Here is an 18,939-nt window from a genome sequence, read left to right on the forward strand (position 1 = left end):
CAGTAATGTCAGACTAAAGCTACATGCATTAACACAATCTTGTTTATATTTCCAAGGATGTTTAATTTCCATTATAATTAATTAGTAAGACCCAAATTTATATATCTAAACTTATTTTGATGAATATGACCTTGAGTACTTAAGAACTAAGATGACAATTATAGTGCTATGTGATAGAAAAAGGTGGGTGGTAAAAGGGTACAACACAAAGTCTATTTGTGATCAAGTTGGAAACCAAAAAGGATGAAAATGTCTTATATGGGGTCAAACCGAAACCTCAATAAACTTAAAAGACACTTAACCACAAGAGAAACTTTAATAGGAGGGAATCACACTAAATTGGTTCTCCCCAAACATCAATGGAGATGGAATCATGAATCAAAATTCCTTAAAATATTTAATTCCTTTTTATATACATATTAACTTTATTATTTTTATTAGAAGGATAGAAATAATGGACAAATTAATGAAAGTAAAAACATCATCCACAACAACATGCACAAGAAAACACTCAATATTTTAATTGTGGAAACCTGTTGGGGGAAAACCACAAAGAGGGTTTACTCTCAATATACTATAAGTAGTTATAATATATTGCAAAATTGCTCACTACAAGGTTCAATGTTGGAGGGCTCACTGCCCGAGAGAAGTGAGTAAATATAATCAACTATTATAATTGCTTCTCACATGCATGGAAATCAATTCCTTTTAAGATTAATAAACAAACTTTGCACATTTTAGTTGCAATCACATATAACAAGTGACACATCTATATCTTCGCCATCATCCCTACACACACATACCACTCTAATCATACTTCAAGTCATTCATACATGATTTGACCAATAATTCAACTCCCAAAATGCTTTAGACGCTTCCTCCAAAATAATTCATACATTTCACCAAATAAATCGACTGAGACATACTACAAATTAGTGTCAACCAGAAATCACATGTTACAAATAATGCTTAATCTCAACCCAAGATGTAGGATTGAAAATCACCAAATGATTTGTGAAGATTATGATAAACTGTTTAATTTTGAAGGAAGCAAGGGAACTGTCTAGATCAAGCTTACAAATCACACCTCTTTCATTCTATAGACCGATAACACATGCTAACTTGGAGATAGGCACATCTAGTATTCATGAGCATATTGTTCAAATTACCACGAACCCATATCTATAATGACAAAAAAATGCAAACCAAAACATGATGAACAAAATCACACAATTGCCAAAGCAAACACATTGTAAGTCAAAAAAACTATGTTGACATCAATGACAACCTACAAAGTCTATGTGCAACATTCTTCTTCTCATACCAACGATAAAATTATCAATGACAACTCCAACAATCAACCAATTAGAGCACCCTCCTACACTTGATCTTCATTTATTGACTTGGGGAAGAGCACTAGTAGTAGAGCACATATCAATAATTGTACACTCCTTATGCACCCAAACCCACAATTATTAATTATAAAGGAGTCAATAAATTGATAACTAGAAGTGTATTAATAAGTTTCACATATTCAAATAACCGATCATTTTTCATCTTTTTTTGGTTCATAATTGGTCCATTTATGCACCACTATTGGGACATTTGTCCATAAGTACTAGTAATTTTGAGTTGAGGGCATGAATATTTGGGTATCTTTACGTGGGTATCAGGGGAAACTTCAAAATATAAGGAACTTCTTCAATACTCATAAGTCAAAACATACGTTTTGAGTAGTTAAGTCACATACAAAGACAACATTAAAAAATGACAAAGATTCAATAAATACGATAATTACCAGTCTTTTGAGCCAATGGCTACCGGAAAACTTATATGCACCCCATCCAATGTTCAATAGTTTAAGCAAGTTATATTTTCATTATAAATTGGTGCATTTTGGTGACACCGTAGTCGATGTTGTAATGGGCACTGTCTATAGTGCAACTTACATGCACCTCTTTTGAGTGTATTTTATTTGTATAAGACTTAAGACTATTTAACACTAGTTTGGGTGCATATAAGTTGCACCTCTTTTGAGTGTATTTTATTTGTATATAAAAGACTTAAGACTATTTAACACTAGTTTGGATGCATATAAGTTGCATCGTAGCCACTACCAATTTTTATGGCTAAGATTTTACTCGTACATGTACAACCAAATAATGTGACTCCTGTGCAGTTATCGACCATGTTGCTTTTGCAATGACAATTATGTTAGCTCATTATAAAAAGAGTCATTACTGAATGTTGAAGCCAAAAGTAAGCAACAAAAGCATGAGGATACATAATAAGAATGTCAAGGGTGATAATTAGTCAGAAACTTGTTACAAACGGAAGGAAAGCTTACATGATAATAAGAAAGCATTTCACTTGGTGACAGCCTGTCCTCCTTATCATAAGCTAATGCCCAAGCTGGAACCCAAACCAAGGAAAGGTTAAACAATCGAGTATTTTGGCGGGACCCTTTTTACATTTTCCGCCATTGACAACCAGGGGCTAAAACATACAAAGCCACCCACCGAAAAATCTGAGGCCGCTGTTATTTAGTCTCACGGCTTACCCAATTCAGCTTTAACCGTGTTTCAGATTCTTGTGTGGGAGAAAAACATTCCTGCTGCTTAGCATTTTATTTTTTGTTGCATTTGGGTTCTTGGAACAGGGGATTTGTTTCAGCCCTGAGGAACAAGAATGGGTAAATGGCTGTGTTGTGGCAAAATTTCTGGACTTATATCAGGCTTAACGCTTATGCTGCTCCTGCTTTCGGCACAAACAGGGGGTGAGTACAATTTGGCTTGGTGTAAGATTAGATTACAATGTCAAATGTTTGCCTGTGAAATGTATGACAGTATCTTGTGTTTTAAAAAGGATTCTGAGTTTTCTGTGATTCTCTGGAAGTATAGTTTTCGTAACAAGATTGTGAACTTTAGTGTTCAGTACTAAGACGTTACACTAAGATCATTAACACGGAGGCCTTATAAATGATTAGATAGAGGAAATTGTAATTCTTTCTAGCAGCAATTTCAAAGAAACTGTAAGTCTAATTTCTTCATATGAGGTCAATTTTCCATGCTGTAGTACGATTTAGTTACAGCCCATGAGTTTTCTCAGTGCCTTGATGTTTTTAAATTGAGCCCAACTGATTGAATCCGGTTTACAATTCCTGTAAATTGGTCCTCCGCATGTCTCTAGAAAACAATGAACTGAAACAATATATATACACAACTAGATTGAAATTGCAAATATGTTGGTAGTTGTGCTCTGCCTCAGGTCACCTTAAGCGACTGTTGAAAGTAACCCGGTTTGGGCATTTTCAAGGACTTTCTGGTTTTCTCTGCAATCGTTTTGAAAGCTCTCTGTTTCACTGTAATCAAGTACTCTGTCGTTTGTGTGGGGTTGTACGGATGGGCTATATTAAAATGTTATATAAATTTTTATTGACAAAGGTCTATTTTGAGCAATAAAGTAGAATAACAATAATAATATATTTATTTTTGGTTGAAGTGTAAGTAAAGTTACTATTTAGTATTTGATCATCAAATTTGCCCATTTCACATCCGCAATTCAAATAGTTATATCTATTTTTTAAGTTGATTATAATTTGGTTGCAGAGTATTTATTGTTTTATTTTTATTTTTATTTTATATCTAAAGTAAGTTAGATTTTGATTATTTTACAAATAGATATAATCTATTTTTTAAATTACAAATTAATTATAAAGTAATGTGTATTTCTATTCTATATGTAAATTAGATATAACAATTCTACAATCTACAATCAACAGACTTCTTTGAATCTAATTCAAAGCTTTGAAAGACATCTACAAATCAGTTGACAATCTAATTAGTATCATTGATCACAATATTCAACATTTTGACCAGTCACAAAGAAATGACTTATCAAAAAGAGACAAGGTTGATATGTAAAGAAAATGAAATTCAAGAAGAAACTCAACCATTGATGCACAAGAAAGATTTACTAGAAATTAGATCACTAAATCTCCAAAACAAAAAAACTTTACCTAAAGACAAGTGTCACCTAAAAACATGCCTACTCTAATATCTAGGGAACACCTTCCACATGATCTATAGGTACTTATATACATTTGGTTATGAAGCAAAGACTCCAAGATGACTTAATGATTGGAGGTTAAATAGCATATCTAAAATGTGCCATTAGATAATAATAAACAATTGAAAAATAAATCTTGTTAGATTTAGGTGACTAATTCTTATTTAGACAATGATTCCATGGGTTCCTACACTAGTCAAATAATATGTAACTTTATCACAAGCATAATAATGAAGAGTACAAGTCTATCATATTAAATTACTTAAAGTTTAATCCTTAATTCTCCTTACTCAAGCCTCCAATAATCAGTTATGAGCGAGCTTCCATTACCATCTTCTTACAACCCAAGAATGTTTAAGAGCCGTAAGTACTATCTCCACTCATTTTATTATTAGATCAAATCCTTAAAAAGAGGCACCTTAGTGAAATTACTAACAATACAATCACATTTCAACGTTAGCAAATCTTTCAAAAGAAGTTTCCAATATGTTATTAATATCTTATTTTGATTCTTGTACACCCAACTAAAAGGGAAAGAAAGGTTTTATAGGTAAAAATATAATATTTATTTCATTTATAAATATTTTAGTAATAAAAAAAATATATATATATTTTTTTGTTATAATATTATAATTATAAACTTTAGGCCTTAAAATGATAATAAATCTAATGAAAGGGCGGAGGCCCTAGTTCGGTTGGCTAAATCTTTCCTATTGCAGGGGGTTGGTCACGGGTTCTAGTCTCCCCTGTCCTCGTGGTACCGGTGGGCGTGTCGCGTCAGCGCTACCGGTCACGTTAAAAAGTTTAGTTTACCAGGCGCACTGCAGTTTATAGTGGGGCCGTGTTAACAGGCGCACTGCAGTTTATAGGGGGGCTGTGTTGCACTGATTCCTGCAGTCTAAAAAAAAAAAAAAATCTAATGAAATGTTTAATGACAATCCATTGATCTTAGAGGTATGATAGATTATGTAATAGAATTTTAAAATTTGGAAATAAATACAAACAAAGAATAGCTAGGTGATTATCATAGTGAATAAATGGTCATCTATAATTTCTTTCATAACTTTTGATCATAATTCATAATCACAATTTCTGATTTGTATTAGAACTAAAATGACAAAAAACGAATTGATTTGATTTTATAATTTTATGCATCAATCCTCATTGACATGGATTTGATCGTGTCACATATTTAATTTATGATAGCAATGTAATACTATAGAGGTGTGCTATATAATTCTGACCAAAATAATGATTCTTTGTTCCTTGAATGAGTGAAATAATTTTACTTCTATATTTTTACAAGTAAAATTGACTCTTAAGATTTGTTTTTTGAAAAAGAGTGAAAAATAACTTATATTTAAATTTTAAAAATTATATTGAATTTAAAATAAAAAATTATAATAATAATGATTATTCAAAATAAAAAAAAATATATAACTGTAATATAATAAAATTTACAAAAATATTAAAAGATTTAACATAAGAATATGTTTCTTTATCGTAATATTATTATTAGTTCTTCCCCAAAGAATATTCTGAGTAAGCTGACAAGCTAATAATAACACAAGCGAAGCTCTTTTCCCACTGCACGTCTGTTTGTTAGAATCCACCATTCCTGCACAAATTCAAGTAATCAAAGGCGAGATGGTTGATCCACAGAAAAAAAACTCTTCATGTTTTTTCTGGCTGTTGAATCAAACGTTGGTATGCTTGTGGGTTTCAACAAGAAAAATTTGGCAACATTTGAAGAAGCTGCAGTTGCATTAACTTGGTTGGGCATGGATAAATGGAAATGCAGGCTTCTGCTTGGCTTAATATTCATCTTCTTATCAGCACACACAGGAGGTGCGTCATTAGTAAATTTTCACATTATTTCACCCAAATTTGACACAAAATAGACTTATGGTCTTTACATCAAATATAAACTTGTCTGCTGCAACAAACAATACTGACATTTGCAGATAAATTGAAATCTAAAGTTAATAGGATAGTAGATTTATAGCATTTATCTGATTAAATATTATAATTTGGACAATAAAATCTGTCGTTTTTATTTTTTTAAAGTGTTCATTTTGTGCTGGAGAACTAGTGGTGTAGACAGAGAGGTCAAGAGTTCAAATTCTACATCCTCTAATTGTTCTTTATTTCTTTCTCTTATTTAACTTAATAACGAGTTTTTCAGTTCCCCTAATCTTCTTCTGACTGAATAATTCTTAAGATAAATTACCGCTAAACTACATACAATTTTTTTCGTCATTTCAAAATTAATGCACACTTGACTCTGAAGTATCTGAAATAGTCGCAAGTGATACCATTCCATAGCAGATCATCTGAAATCAATTTACATTCTGTATCAGTTAAGTGTGTTTTTAAGGGTTCTATTTGATTTTATGATAACTTTAAATACTCCTTGTTCTGATGGTGAAATGAAGTTTGATGATACGTCCTGTTTTCCCCTTATGATTTGTTTCTATAATTTTCTTTTTTCAGGGTAATCTGTGCGGGATTTAAGTTTTTTATTACATTCTTTGTGGTCTGTGCATGCTTTTTTGGCGAGTATCAAATATCAATTGTAAGCAATATTTGGTGTTTGTGGTTTTACAGATGCATATGATCCTCTGGACCCAAATGGTAACATAACCATAAAATGGGACATCATATCCTGGACACCTGATGGCTATGTTGTGAGTATAGTATATATCCATGCTTTACTTGAGAATGATCATAGGGATTGGTTATTAGGAATTTGGGACATGAATCTATGAGTTAATTGTGCGAGTTATGTATCTGATTCATCATCTGAATAATAGAGAACATCACAAAAAAAAAAACTTTTTATAATTCAAAACATTGATAAGGAAAAAACTTATAAACAATCAGATTCAAAAGCAACATTCAGATTATCTGAAGTAAGTTTGTTTTTTGGTATTGGACTAATCTAATAGTTGTAAAAAGTTACAATGTTCTTAAGAGGGTTAGAGCTTGAGTATTGCATTTTTCTCTTTGGTACAGGCTGTAGTGAGACTGGTAAATTATCAACAGTACAGGCACATAGAGAGCCCAGGGTGGACTCTTGGGTGGACATGGGCTAAGAAGGAGGTCATATGGTCCATGGTGGGGGCTCAGGCAACAGAGCAAGGAGACTGCTCAAGGTATACGGGGAACATTCCACACTGCTGCAAGAAAGAGCCGTCCATAGTGGACTTGCTGGCGGGGGTTCCATACAGCCAGCAGATAGCGAACTGCTGCAGGGGAGGGGTGATTGCGTCGCGTGGTCAGGACCCTGCTCGAGCACTTGGTGCTTTTCAGCTCAGCGTGGGCAGCTCAGGGACAACCAATACGACCGTCCGCTTGCCCAAGAACTTCACTCTTTGGACACCCGGCCCTGGCTACACTTGTGGCCCTGCTAAGAAGGTTCGCCCCAGCCAGTTTCTCACCTCAGATGGACGCCGCCGCACCCAAGCTTTAAGTAAGAAAGATACCATTTTTTCAGTTGATTTTTCATTTCCACAATTCATAAGATCTGTGATTGTAGTCTCTAGATTTAATTGTGTAAAATTTTGTATCGACATTTCACACAAAATTTTCAAGTTTTTTGTTTTGTATTCTTAGGATGATTCTTACCACCTCTGATTGTTTCTCGGTGGATGTATAGAGTATGAGTCAAAGCTGCATGAAATAACAACCTCTTATCATTAAATTCAGTCAACATTTTATGTATCGTTTTTGTGGATTAGCAAGGTATGATATTTAGCATTGAATACTCACTAAAATAACTCATGGGCCATTTTTCACGAGCTTGCATGTTCCTTTTTGTTTGAATGAGATGCTCGCTTTAGGGATGAGATGCTTACAAAGTGGAAACTTTATTTTGGAATGGGATGCTCATTGAGTGAAGCATTAGGAATGAGATGCTTACAAAGTTGGAAACTTAATTTTGGAAATTCTGATACTTTATCCGTCTTCATAGAAACATACCGTTAGACTTGGATTGCAAGCATTTTTTCAATAGGAAAATTGGGCATCTTATGTGTGAAAATGCTCATCCAGCTAAGAATACCCCACACCTTTAGTTGTCACACCCTGGTGGCATCTATACCAGTCCTTGTATGATGTTCGTTAATATAGCTATTTTAATAGTACCCACTCTGTTTTCATTGGTATAGCTTGCTCCACATTCTGATAGCAGTTACTCTCCTGCCATTATAACCAGATCCATTTGATTCTTGTTCATGTCATTCTGTCTTACCTCTTTGATGGAATTCTAACACCATCATAATCGCCCAGCCATGCCACTATAATTTAGCCCTCTAAACCAGATGCAATTGCTGAGCCTTGTATCCAATCTGTGGTCCTCTAAACAAGGTGCATGCATTGCACTAAAAACTATTCTTTTGGGATTCTAGCAGCCCCATTCCAGAAAATGTAATAGGTGAATAATATTTGAGTGTTAAAGCAAGATGATTATTAACTAGTTAATTTTTTTAGATGGTATAATGAAGCACTATGCCTGGTATCGAGAGCTATGAATTAGTAGCAAGAGTTAGTGATTACCATAATAACACAGCATTGAAAAACAGAATGTGATCTAAAACATTGAAAAACAAAATGTGATCCAAAATGTTATCGAAAACAGCATCAAACAATATTACTTTCATAGTTCAAAATCTCATTTTCTGCTAGTTATTGGCAAGGCAAAACATGTTTCCTCAGCAAATATAGGAAAGAAATTGGCAACTTCTAGGGAAAATATCGGAAATTTTAAAAATGACTTACATTAAATTAAAAATGCATTTTTTTTACAAAATTCAATAAGTAGATGTATGTAACGAGTCAGTAAATGAGTAAACAAACTAAACAAGTTGATCTTGATATATATATTTGCAATAAGTAACAAAATTGCATCCTCATGTAGAATGTCGATATAGTTAGAAACTCTGAACTCTGAAGCAAACTGCAAATACTGAATTGTCTTTATAAAGACAAGCAAATACAAATGTCTAATACAGTATGAAATTAGTCTACATCTTCCTCTTCCCCCTCCCAGTAGTTCTAAAAGTTTTAAATCGTTGCCAAAACACTTATTTTCTCCTCCTAAACCCTTTTCCACCCAAGACACTCAATGGTGGAATAAAACTGTGTTTTGTCGTTTTGCTGGGCGTGACGGTTTTACTGGCAAACACCTGCAAAAACTTAACAACTTCTCGCCGGGAAGCGTCGAGAAGTGGCGATTCTCTGGCGCGAAAAATAAAACTTTTTGTGCAGCTCTCAAAATCTCAAGAAAAAACAAGATATCAGCGCTATTTTGAACTATGATTACTTTATTTGAACCCTGTTGATGTTAACTTACTTCTGATTTAAACTAACTTAGAGCCAACATTTTAGCTTAGAGCTGACATTTTTGCTCATTTTAGCTTACTTTAGCTTTTAGGGGTTCATTTACAACTTACATTACAAATTTATAAGGCATAAAAATGGTCAACCAAGATACTATATCAAGCTGCCATGAGTAAGTATCAATGTAACGTGCTCACAAAGTCCAAATGCTGGATGCAACTTCGAGAGAACTGTTTAGGAACTGGAACATTTCTTCTTAATTCCATTTTCTAGAGTCCTAAATCTGAAATTCGATGTGGAGTTTGGAGTTGCATGAGCATTTCATTTAGATAGCAAGTTTATGAATTGGATCATTTATTATAGTTGACTTTAACATTGGATTTCGCTTTTTCTTGCAGTGACCTGGAATGTAACCTGCATATATTCACAGTTTGTGGCGCAAAGAACTCCTAGTTGTTGTGTTTCCTTCTCATCTTTCTACAATGACACTATTGTCCGCTGCCCTGTATGTAGCTGTGGTTGCCAGGATAATATCAATCAGCTGGGCAATTGTATTGAGTATGTGAGCAAAATCTATAAACTATTTTTTAACTCGAATATTTGAATTATGCTGCAGATTTTTCATTGACAATCATATTATATGAACCGTCAATTTTTTTTTAAATTTTCATTCTGATGATGGAACAATAGTATGATCTGAAATGTTGATAGAAAAAATCTACAAAATGTAATCCAAAAATCTACTGAAAGATATATATAATATGTGAAGCATTATTTCTGGTGTATTGCAGGAAGGATTCTTCGTATCTCAAGAATGTGAGAGCCCTTACACCTGCTCACAACAATGCACCCCTTGTTCAGTGCACATCTCACATGTGCCCTATCAGAATACATTGGCATGTCAAAACCAACTACAAGGAGTACTGGAGAGTGAAAATCACTCTTACAAACTTCAATTACAGAATGAATTATACCGATTGGAATGTTGTTGCTCAGCATCCGAATTTTAACAATTTGACCCAAATTTTCAGCTTCAATTACAAGTCACTGAACCCCTATGAATCTCTAAGTAAGTTATAATTTATTGTTCTCTGAATCTAAACTCCATATCATTCAAATGCTTATGGTTGAAACGCATTCAATTTTGCAGATGACACTGCTTTATTTTGGGGCATCAAATTCTACAATGATATGCTCATGCATGCTGGACCAATGGGAAATGTCCAATCTGAACTGCTACTCAAGAAGGACAAGGAAACTTTCAGCTTTAAACAAGGGTGGGCATTCCCCCGGAGAGTATATTTTAATGGTGATGATTGTGTATTGCCGCCGCCAGATGAATACCCTCCGCTGCCAAACCATAGTCCTCACAAGCAAGGAAGATCCTTTGGATTAATGATAATTATTGTAGTTTTGGTTACCACATCCCAATTGGTATTCTTGTGAGGTTCTAGCACACATTTACACAATAGCCATTAGCTTTTTCCGTTGTGTTTCTCTGTAACGGCCAAGACTTGCTTGCAATTGAGCCAAAAGAGAGTCGAGACACAGATCTTGTCTTCTACTCACGCAATTATTTTTTCTGGTATCTAAATTTAATCTATGTAACATTTTTTTCAAGCAAATTGCAATGTACAGAAGCTCTTGCAGAGGCAGTGATGGGAAGAATTAAAAATACCAAGAAGAGGAATTGATAAATGTTTAACAGATGGACGCAATCTTGAATATTTTGGTCACATAAAATGACCTTCCACGTTATAGTCGTTTGCTCGCTTCTTTTGTTGCTTTCAACTCGATTTTGGCCCAACTCTATATTTGCACAACTTCTAACGCATCTTATGGTGGTGGACAAACTACACATTATGGAATGTTTCAAAACTAATACAATATGAGGAAGAATTTCTATTACATAGAAAACAAGAGGCTAGTGTTTTTCTTCTACCATTAATATGTTCTTTAATATGAAATTGAAATTTTATGTAAGTTTAGATTTATTTTGATAAAATTTCTAAATATAATTCCACATTAATAATTGAATTATTTAACATAGTTGGATGTATTCACTAGTTTGTTACTTTATGTATTCTTGCTTATTTTCATATAATCTATTGTATATTATCTATATCTATATCTATACATTTTTTCATACATTTAGTATCTTTATTATAGCTTATACCAAAACATTCATCACCTACCTCAATTATCATTCATTGATCTTGGGGCAATCTCACATTGTTAAAGAAATTTTGCATCATTCAAAATTAACTTTTTAATTAAAATTTAAAAAAAATCCAACTCAATCATTTTCTTCCCACATGAGCTTCATACATGTTTCTTGCAACTACTTGTTGTGTTTGGGTGTTTGAAGGCATTCAAAGACAATTCACTACCATCTTAAGTCTATCTAATCAAAGGGGGTTAACACAAAAGGGCGTAACTCTTGCAATTTGGTAAACTTTTCAAGGTATTAAAAAATGTATAATTAGTCCTTGATTGAATTAGCACATGGTAGAGGATTTGAAAATGTAATCAGTTACATCTGAATGCAAAGGAATAAAGCACAAAGAAGTAGAATACAAGATGCAAATATTTAGCATGGTTCACCTAAGGTCAGGCTACATCCACCAAATAGAGAGTCCAATCTTATTATTCAATGAAGTGAAAATTATAGTGTGATACATTTTAAAATCACACAACCACTTATTTGTAGTCCTTCAAACGATTTACAAATGTCAATTACAAGTAAACCCTAAAAATACTTGAAAAATAAACCTAGGGAAATGTTTGACGAGTTAGCCAAAAAATGTTGGACGAGTTAACCCCAATTTTTTCCCCTTACACTAAATGATTAGTGTATAGCACTTGTTTGATCAATCACCATAGATCAACAATCTCCCACCTAGGGACTAATGAGATTCGACACTAAACAAAGCACTTACCATCTTTCTAGGACACCGTTCATTACAAGGGGACTATGTTGTCTCCTTGTTTCCTTACTATGAAGGGTGATTGATTGTATATAGATAATGTATGTAGTTCTTAGTGAGTGTTGAATCCTCCATCCATGCATCTTGTTTGTTTCTTCTCTCTTTTGAAGGCAATTTTAGTCTCGTGGATTTTTCTCGCTTTCACCATTTTATGAGATTGTATTCTAATGAAGGACAATTTCCTTACCCACCTAAACACTCACTCAACACAAGCGAATACTTTTGTTTTTGCAAGAACATAAATACTTGCTTTCCATTATCTTCAATGAAATGACTTTACAATATTTAAAAACATGCTACAACCACATGGGCATTTTCATTACAATAATATGCAAGATAAAGCAATCATATGTATGATCAATATTACCCCTAGTAACTCATATTTGTCTCATTTATATTGGAAAGTGTAATTTCTCTAATAGGTTCTAAAAATTTGTAACCCTCATTTTAAGGTCGAGCACGGTTAGATTATTTTTCCCTACATTGAAATATGTCAAGAATATGCCCCAAAAGGGTTTCGACAATCATTGGAGTATTTGAAGTGATTTTATTTTATTTCATCTTAAAGAAGGACAACTTGTGGAGACCATATTTTGCGAACCATGTGCTTGATTTTCTATTATAACTTCTTTTTAAAAACCTTAGGTAGTATTCTACGACTCAATTCCAAAGTATTTTCTCGAGCAAGTTTTGACCCCTTTTTTTGAGCCTTTAAGGCCTTCAAAATTGAGTTCAAAGTTTTTACGCCATCTCGCTAAAATAATGTTGGTTAATAGTTTGTCTTCCTTATCTTTTTGGTTTATACCTTGACTCTCAGACTACCTAATGGCTTGTGGAGGACAAAGTTGTTAACAACATAATGGGTCAATGTAGTAATCTATCAAGGACCCTTGAATTGAAAGGTACAACTCCCTTATATGAATGCAAGATATGCAATGAATTTTTTCTTTTGGGTTTTGGGGGTATGCTCTTAACCAGAGAGTAGAAGAGGCAAAAACCAAGTTGTTCAACACTTTAAACAACCTAGACAATTGAAAGGGGGACTAACTCACAACATGCAATCTATTACAACCTAGATGCAAGGAATGGAAACATGCATAACTAGCTACGACAACAGGAAGAAAGGAAGAGATAGCGAAATAAGTAATTCTCGGATTACATAGTTAACTAATGTTTTGACAATACCGAAATGTCTATCTCTCAACTACTCCAAACACCAGTTTTCAGCTTCCTTATGCAACAAACTATACTAAACACATAAACCATGACATACAATGTAGAGAACAAATAAGGTGCTTACATTGAAGAAAGTAAGACATATAATCTATTGAACGAAGGAAACAAAACCAAGTCCATTCACATTCATTTAACTTTCAACATTAGCACCTTCATTCCATTCCCTATACTAAAACTTAATGAACATCAAAACTTAAAATGAACTCAGAGTCACACATAGTAGTCCTAGCTCTAGGGGTTTGCCCAAAGTAAAATTTGCTGATCTTATTAACATCATAAAAGGTTACATTTATAGGCCTTCTCAAAATGGTCAGTTACATGGATGATTGCTTTGTAGAGCATCTTTGAACATGATGGGGACACAACCCAAGAACAGAATGGAACCAATAGAAAGGGAAAATTATATTAACTGAGAAAACAAGCTAGTACAAACAGTGCAGAGAAAATAAACTTCAAAACATGCCCTAAGGGCTTACAACAGCATAAATCTGGAGAATATTTCTCCTTTTAGCACCCCCTCTCAAACTCCACTCCGAACTGCCTTTTACAATGCCAGAAATCTCCTTAAATAGACCCCGGAGGGTTAAGGACTAGGAGTACATTCTAGAAAGTTCTAGTAGGCATCCACCGACGAAATAGAAGGTTCCGGAAGTTGTGTTAGAAGTCGGTGCAAATCTAGAAGAATCTAGAAACGGTAATCTAACTTCCGGGAGGCATAACTTTTGAACTGTAGCTCCAATTGACGAACCGTTTACATTTTCGAAAAGCTCTCGAAGCGCTCTATAGCCCTATGGAAAAGCTTTGCTCGTCCCCCATTTTTTGACCCTTTTCGAGGTCATTTAATGCCCCAAACCTGACTTTGAAGCATTCTTAAGAGGTCTCCAAAACCTAAAAAACTGCAATAACTTTCAAAACGTGGGGCCTATTGACCTCATTCTTTTTCTAGAATGCTCTAAATCATGATTACATTCATCTGGCCAATTCACACCTTCTAGTTTACCGAAATGATGGCCCAAATACATGCTCCTATTTTTTTGGGATTTTCAAACGCACTGATAGTTGAACTATGAGAGTTGGAACCTTTATTTGAGCCAAATGGGTATCCAAAAATGTAAAGACATGAAACAGAAACTAAGTCTAAGTACATATTTTGGGGTGACATAGGATTGCCCTTATACCTCTGGATGCTCCTGCATCAGAACAAAAAGACTAAAAAAAGGACAAGTTTGAATAATTGTTCATTACAAAGATTGACAAAATTTCAAGAATGGCTAAAATTAGGAAAGAGAAGAAGGAAAATGACAGATGTCTGGAAAAGCATCAGAATCATCATGCCTTTTTAGAAGTAACTAATTTTTCTCTATAAGCTTTCATGGCTTTAGTTACTTTGTCTAGCTCTTCAACATCTGGAATGATGATATTATTGACTCAAACCATCCAGTAGTCATGCATCTCTGTCAATTCATCTATTCTAGCCACTCTTGACTGGAATTTCTCTGTTTCTCTCCTTATGATTGCATCTTATGCTAAGAGTTCCTAGATCTTGGACACTTGGAAGTTGAGTGGGTCAACAGATTCATCAACAAATGCCAAGAACTTTGATTTCATTCTCTTAATGTCCACAAGCTTGCCATTAGTAGACACAAGGGACTTATGTGCAAGGTCTTCAAATATTGAAACAATTTTTCAATGACCTTTTGACCAATTCATGTACATCCTTGAGCTCATTTACAGATCTCATGGAGCTTTCTATAACAAACTCCAAGGATTGTTTCTAGTGAAACAATTACTCCATGCCCATCTTCAGAATCCTGTGAGTAATGACCACATTTGTCTTCATGTCAATTACTTCTTGTAGAAGGGCCAATTGCTCTATCAGCTTGTCTATTGCCTTCTATATGGTTGCCTAATGCTTTGAATTTTCTTCCCTAAGCTTGTGAGCATCCAACACTAGGCTTCCCAAGTTTTCAACTAGTGGGCGACCTTGAGGCTTGATCTGATCTACCCATGCTTGTCCAACCTACCCAAATTGCCTTTCTTGTTGTAGCTTTAGGAGTAGATTTTTATTCTCCTTTGCATTTGGGTCAAATTGACTCAAAGCAGCACTCCCAAGTGCAGACCTTGTGTATTCCACTAACTCTCTATTTGAGGCCTTAAATATTTCCTTCTCTACTCTAAGCTCTTCTAGCTTATCCTCGATTTTCTCATTGGTAGACTTCCACATGTTCACCATGGAGTTGTGAACTGGGATGCCAAGATCTATTGTCTTGATCTGGAAATTATCCTTTGAGAGCTCATGAAATCTACCTTCTTTCCATGGCTCAGCAATCTTGACTAGCATATGGCCAGTTGTTGAATCCATAGCCAGTGTAACAATCGTCTTCTGCTTCTTTGTCTTCTTGAATGGATGAGAAGAGGTGACTTGCGTGATCAAGTCCTTTGATGGGGTTGCATCCTCATATCTCCTCTTCTTGCTATCAATGGTCTCTTCGAGCCATGACTGTGTAGAGAGCACATTGATAACAGATTACAATACAGTGGGGTCAAACAACTTCCTCGGGATTAATGGAGTTGGCTTAGTATGAGAAGCAACAGGGAAGGTGACCTTAGTTACCAAAAGGGCTAAGGTATCCCCTTAATCCATAGGTTTATTATTGCCATCTAGATTGATGACTTGAATAGTGGAAGATGGCTTGGCCACTAATTTTTCTTGTTCTTTCCCCTTATCCTTGTCATCCTCCTTCTCCCCAACTTTCTCGGTGTTTGAAAGACAACCAACTCCACAAGTAGGAGTGAGTGGCACATTCTTTTTTGGAGGCTAGTCTCTACCTTGGCCAATGGATTGTGATGACCCTATAGATGTTGATGTAGTGGTTGTAGTGGTTGTTGCTGCGGTTGACTAGGAGGCTCCAATAGATACTCCACCCATAAAACTAGTGATCTTAGTCCCTTTCTTCCTCACTCGGGTCCACTCCACCCATTTATCTATTCTATTGATTATCCCCTACATAAGAACCTCCATAATATCAATGCTTGGATCTACAGTTGGGGTAGACAAAATTGGGGTGCCTTTAATCTTCTCGCAAGATGTGGGGTGCATGTAGGATCCATCATCTGCAAGGTCAGAAACATCAAAAAAATCGTTATATAATTTAATTTCATCAATGGTTAGTCATGAACAAAATCTCTCCTAAGTTTGGTACTCGTTGAGACACCCGGACCATATTTCTTCAATATTTGGAACATGCCTGTAGGCATATCCCAACTTCAAATGATCCCTTAGAAAATTAACTGGCTCATATTGAGGCTTGCATACCTCATAGTCTAACAACTTATTTTTTTTTTCAAAGCTCTTTACCACATTATGAGCATTTGATTTGGAGGCACATGAATACAGGCCAACCACTATAGGGAAGGGAATCCCAACTATCTTCTTCACATTAGAACACAGGGTGTTCACTTCAAGGATCTGTTAACATAGTTCGACTACAACCACCTTGTCTTTTGGATATCTTGGTAACCTCTTAGGAAATCCATCGTAAGCTCTTATTCAAAAATAAGAGAAACTTGGGAATTGGATGAATGAGCATCCAAATTGGCTTATGGCCAAAATTACCTCTGGTGAGAATCTCTTTTCAGGGCATCCTTGCAATTCTTGGCATAGCCTCATTGTGAAGGCATCATTAACAACCACATACTCCTCATAGCTTCTTTGCAGCTACAGGTGTGGGTAAAATTAGTATACTTTAGTGCGCTCATCATAATTCAGGATGCTATGGAGGCTGAGCCACACGTGATGAGTTGTCAAAGCATAGATCAGATAAGAGGACATGTAGAATTGCTTCAATCCTTTGGCCAAATTCAACCATGAGGTGAGCTCATCATAGATAATCGATGCCCAGTCAATTTGCATATCCTCAACACATATTGCTTGTACTAGGAAGAACCCCAAAATCTCCTCTTTTCCTTTTAGTCTGAGGAGTGCGAGGATATTCTCTATTTCTCTTTTCAAATTTGTGCCTAAAAGGGTCTTTGGAATTTTGCTCTTCTTTGAGCGAGCAGTCTAGAGCTTGTCCTCTACATGTCTTCCCATCTGAGGGTCTTCTTCTCATTGAACACCAACATAGAAGACCCAAAATTGACATCACAATACTGCTCCTTCATGGGAATGCCAAATGCATAATACATTAGTGCCTTGTTAATTGATACAAGAATAGACTGGTCAGGAAACAAAATTTGCTTTGTTTATGGGTTGTATCTTTTGATACATTCCGTTACAAGCTTAGGTGCATGCATTGCCATAGGAAAATCAATTGCTTCAACCAATCCACTCTCTTTAAGTTTATGAGTGATTGGGTGAATGGGTTAAGTCTTCTATGAAGATCGCCCAAATCGTAGAATTTGAAGCATGTGTCTGAAAGCTCTTTTAACTCACTCTCCAGGCCAATTAACTTATCGTAACCAAAAACTTTGATTGCCATTTGCTATGAATGCATAAGATGCATTTCTTGATAAATAGTCATTTAAATATACTTGAGGAAAGTAATTGTACGCAATTCTGATGAAATAGGTATAGGAATTAGAACGTTGGCACCACATGAATGAAATTAAGTTCGGCCAACAATTATAATGACATGATTTGCATTTAATTCCATGAATAACAACTATTTAAATTTTATGTTCATTTTCATGTAAAATACTAAATTCCCAATAGCTCTCTTACTTTACTTAAAGTAAAGTGACATGACTAAGAATCACTTAACAACATAAATGCTTTAGCTTTACGAGAAGTGCCTTACTTTGCTTCAAAATCTAGAATGCAAATATACTTGATGATGTTAACATATGCGGGAGAGAGACAAATACTTAGATTTTTCACAAACCATTTTTCCTTCTATCCAGGATTGCAACATGAGGAGTGATCCTGTGTTAGCTTGTGCACCTCATTCTTTCACTTTTTGCCTAAAGATTTTAACATTGCATCTCCTTCATAACAGGTTCGTATTTTCATCACTAACTTCTCCAAAAGTATGTTTTGAGTATCTCCAAGGAATATTTGTACTTTAGAGTAACTTGACTTTCTATTTTCAAGGCCTCCGGAGAAGTGGCCTTTTTCCTTGCCTTAGGATAGAAAACCCCTTTCTCAGCAATATTTTTTGGATTGGAGCACAGCTAACAACACCTCATTCCTTCACCTCAATCTTATGGCCACAAAGCCAGATTTTGAGCATGTCTTAATAATTATGAGCCCATAAATGGTTCATTCAACATTGTGCTCATACTACTTGATCATTAGGACTTAGATTTG

At 34.9% G+C, this 18,939-nt stretch overlaps 1 protein-coding gene across 2 annotated transcripts; it reads left to right on the forward strand.

The window, feature by feature from the left end:
• Nucleotides 1-2,318: 2,318 nt before the first annotated feature.
• LOC149532272 (COBRA-like protein 4) lies at nt 2,319-11,166 on the forward strand. Of its 2 annotated transcripts, none has more exons than XM_089804933.1 (6): nt 2,319-2,776; nt 6,676-6,755; nt 7,084-7,540; nt 9,807-9,966; nt 10,200-10,477; nt 10,559-11,166. In XM_089804933.1, the coding sequence occupies exons 1-6, from the start codon at nt 2,689-2,691 to the stop codon at nt 10,852-10,854; spliced, it is 1,359 nt and encodes a 452-aa protein (XP_089661059.1). In that variant the 5' UTR covers nt 2,319-2,688; the 3' UTR covers nt 10,855-11,166. The 2 variants fall into 2 exon arrangements, with proteins under 2 accessions (XP_089661059.1, XP_089661058.1); XM_089804932.1 differs by lacking the exon at nt 2,319-2,776 and adding an exon at nt 5,674-5,916.
• Nucleotides 11,167-18,939: the final 7,773 nt, after the last annotated feature.

The sequence above is a fragment of the Cupressus sempervirens genome, chromosome 10 (genome assembly GCF_028749045.1).
Source record: "Cupressus sempervirens isolate cs-2001-9-10 chromosome 10, ASM2874904v1, whole genome shotgun sequence".
Taxonomy (NCBI): Eukaryota; Viridiplantae; Streptophyta; class Pinopsida; order Cupressales; family Cupressaceae; genus Cupressus; species Cupressus sempervirens.

Bases quoted from the DNA above. Each gene is read 5' to 3' on its own strand.
- LOC149532272 (XM_089804932.1), top strand. From the start codon at position 5,745: ATGTTTTTTCTGGCTGTTGAATCAAACGTTGGTATGCTTGTGGGTTTC. The intron at 6,756-7,083 runs GTGAGTATAGTA...TCTTTGGTACAG, and splicing joins GGACACCTGATGGCTATGTT to GCTGTAGTGAGACTGGTAAA. The intron at 9,967-10,199 runs GTATGTGAGCAA...GGTGTATTGCAG, and splicing joins CAGCTGGGCAATTGTATTGA to GAAGGATTCTTCGTATCTCA.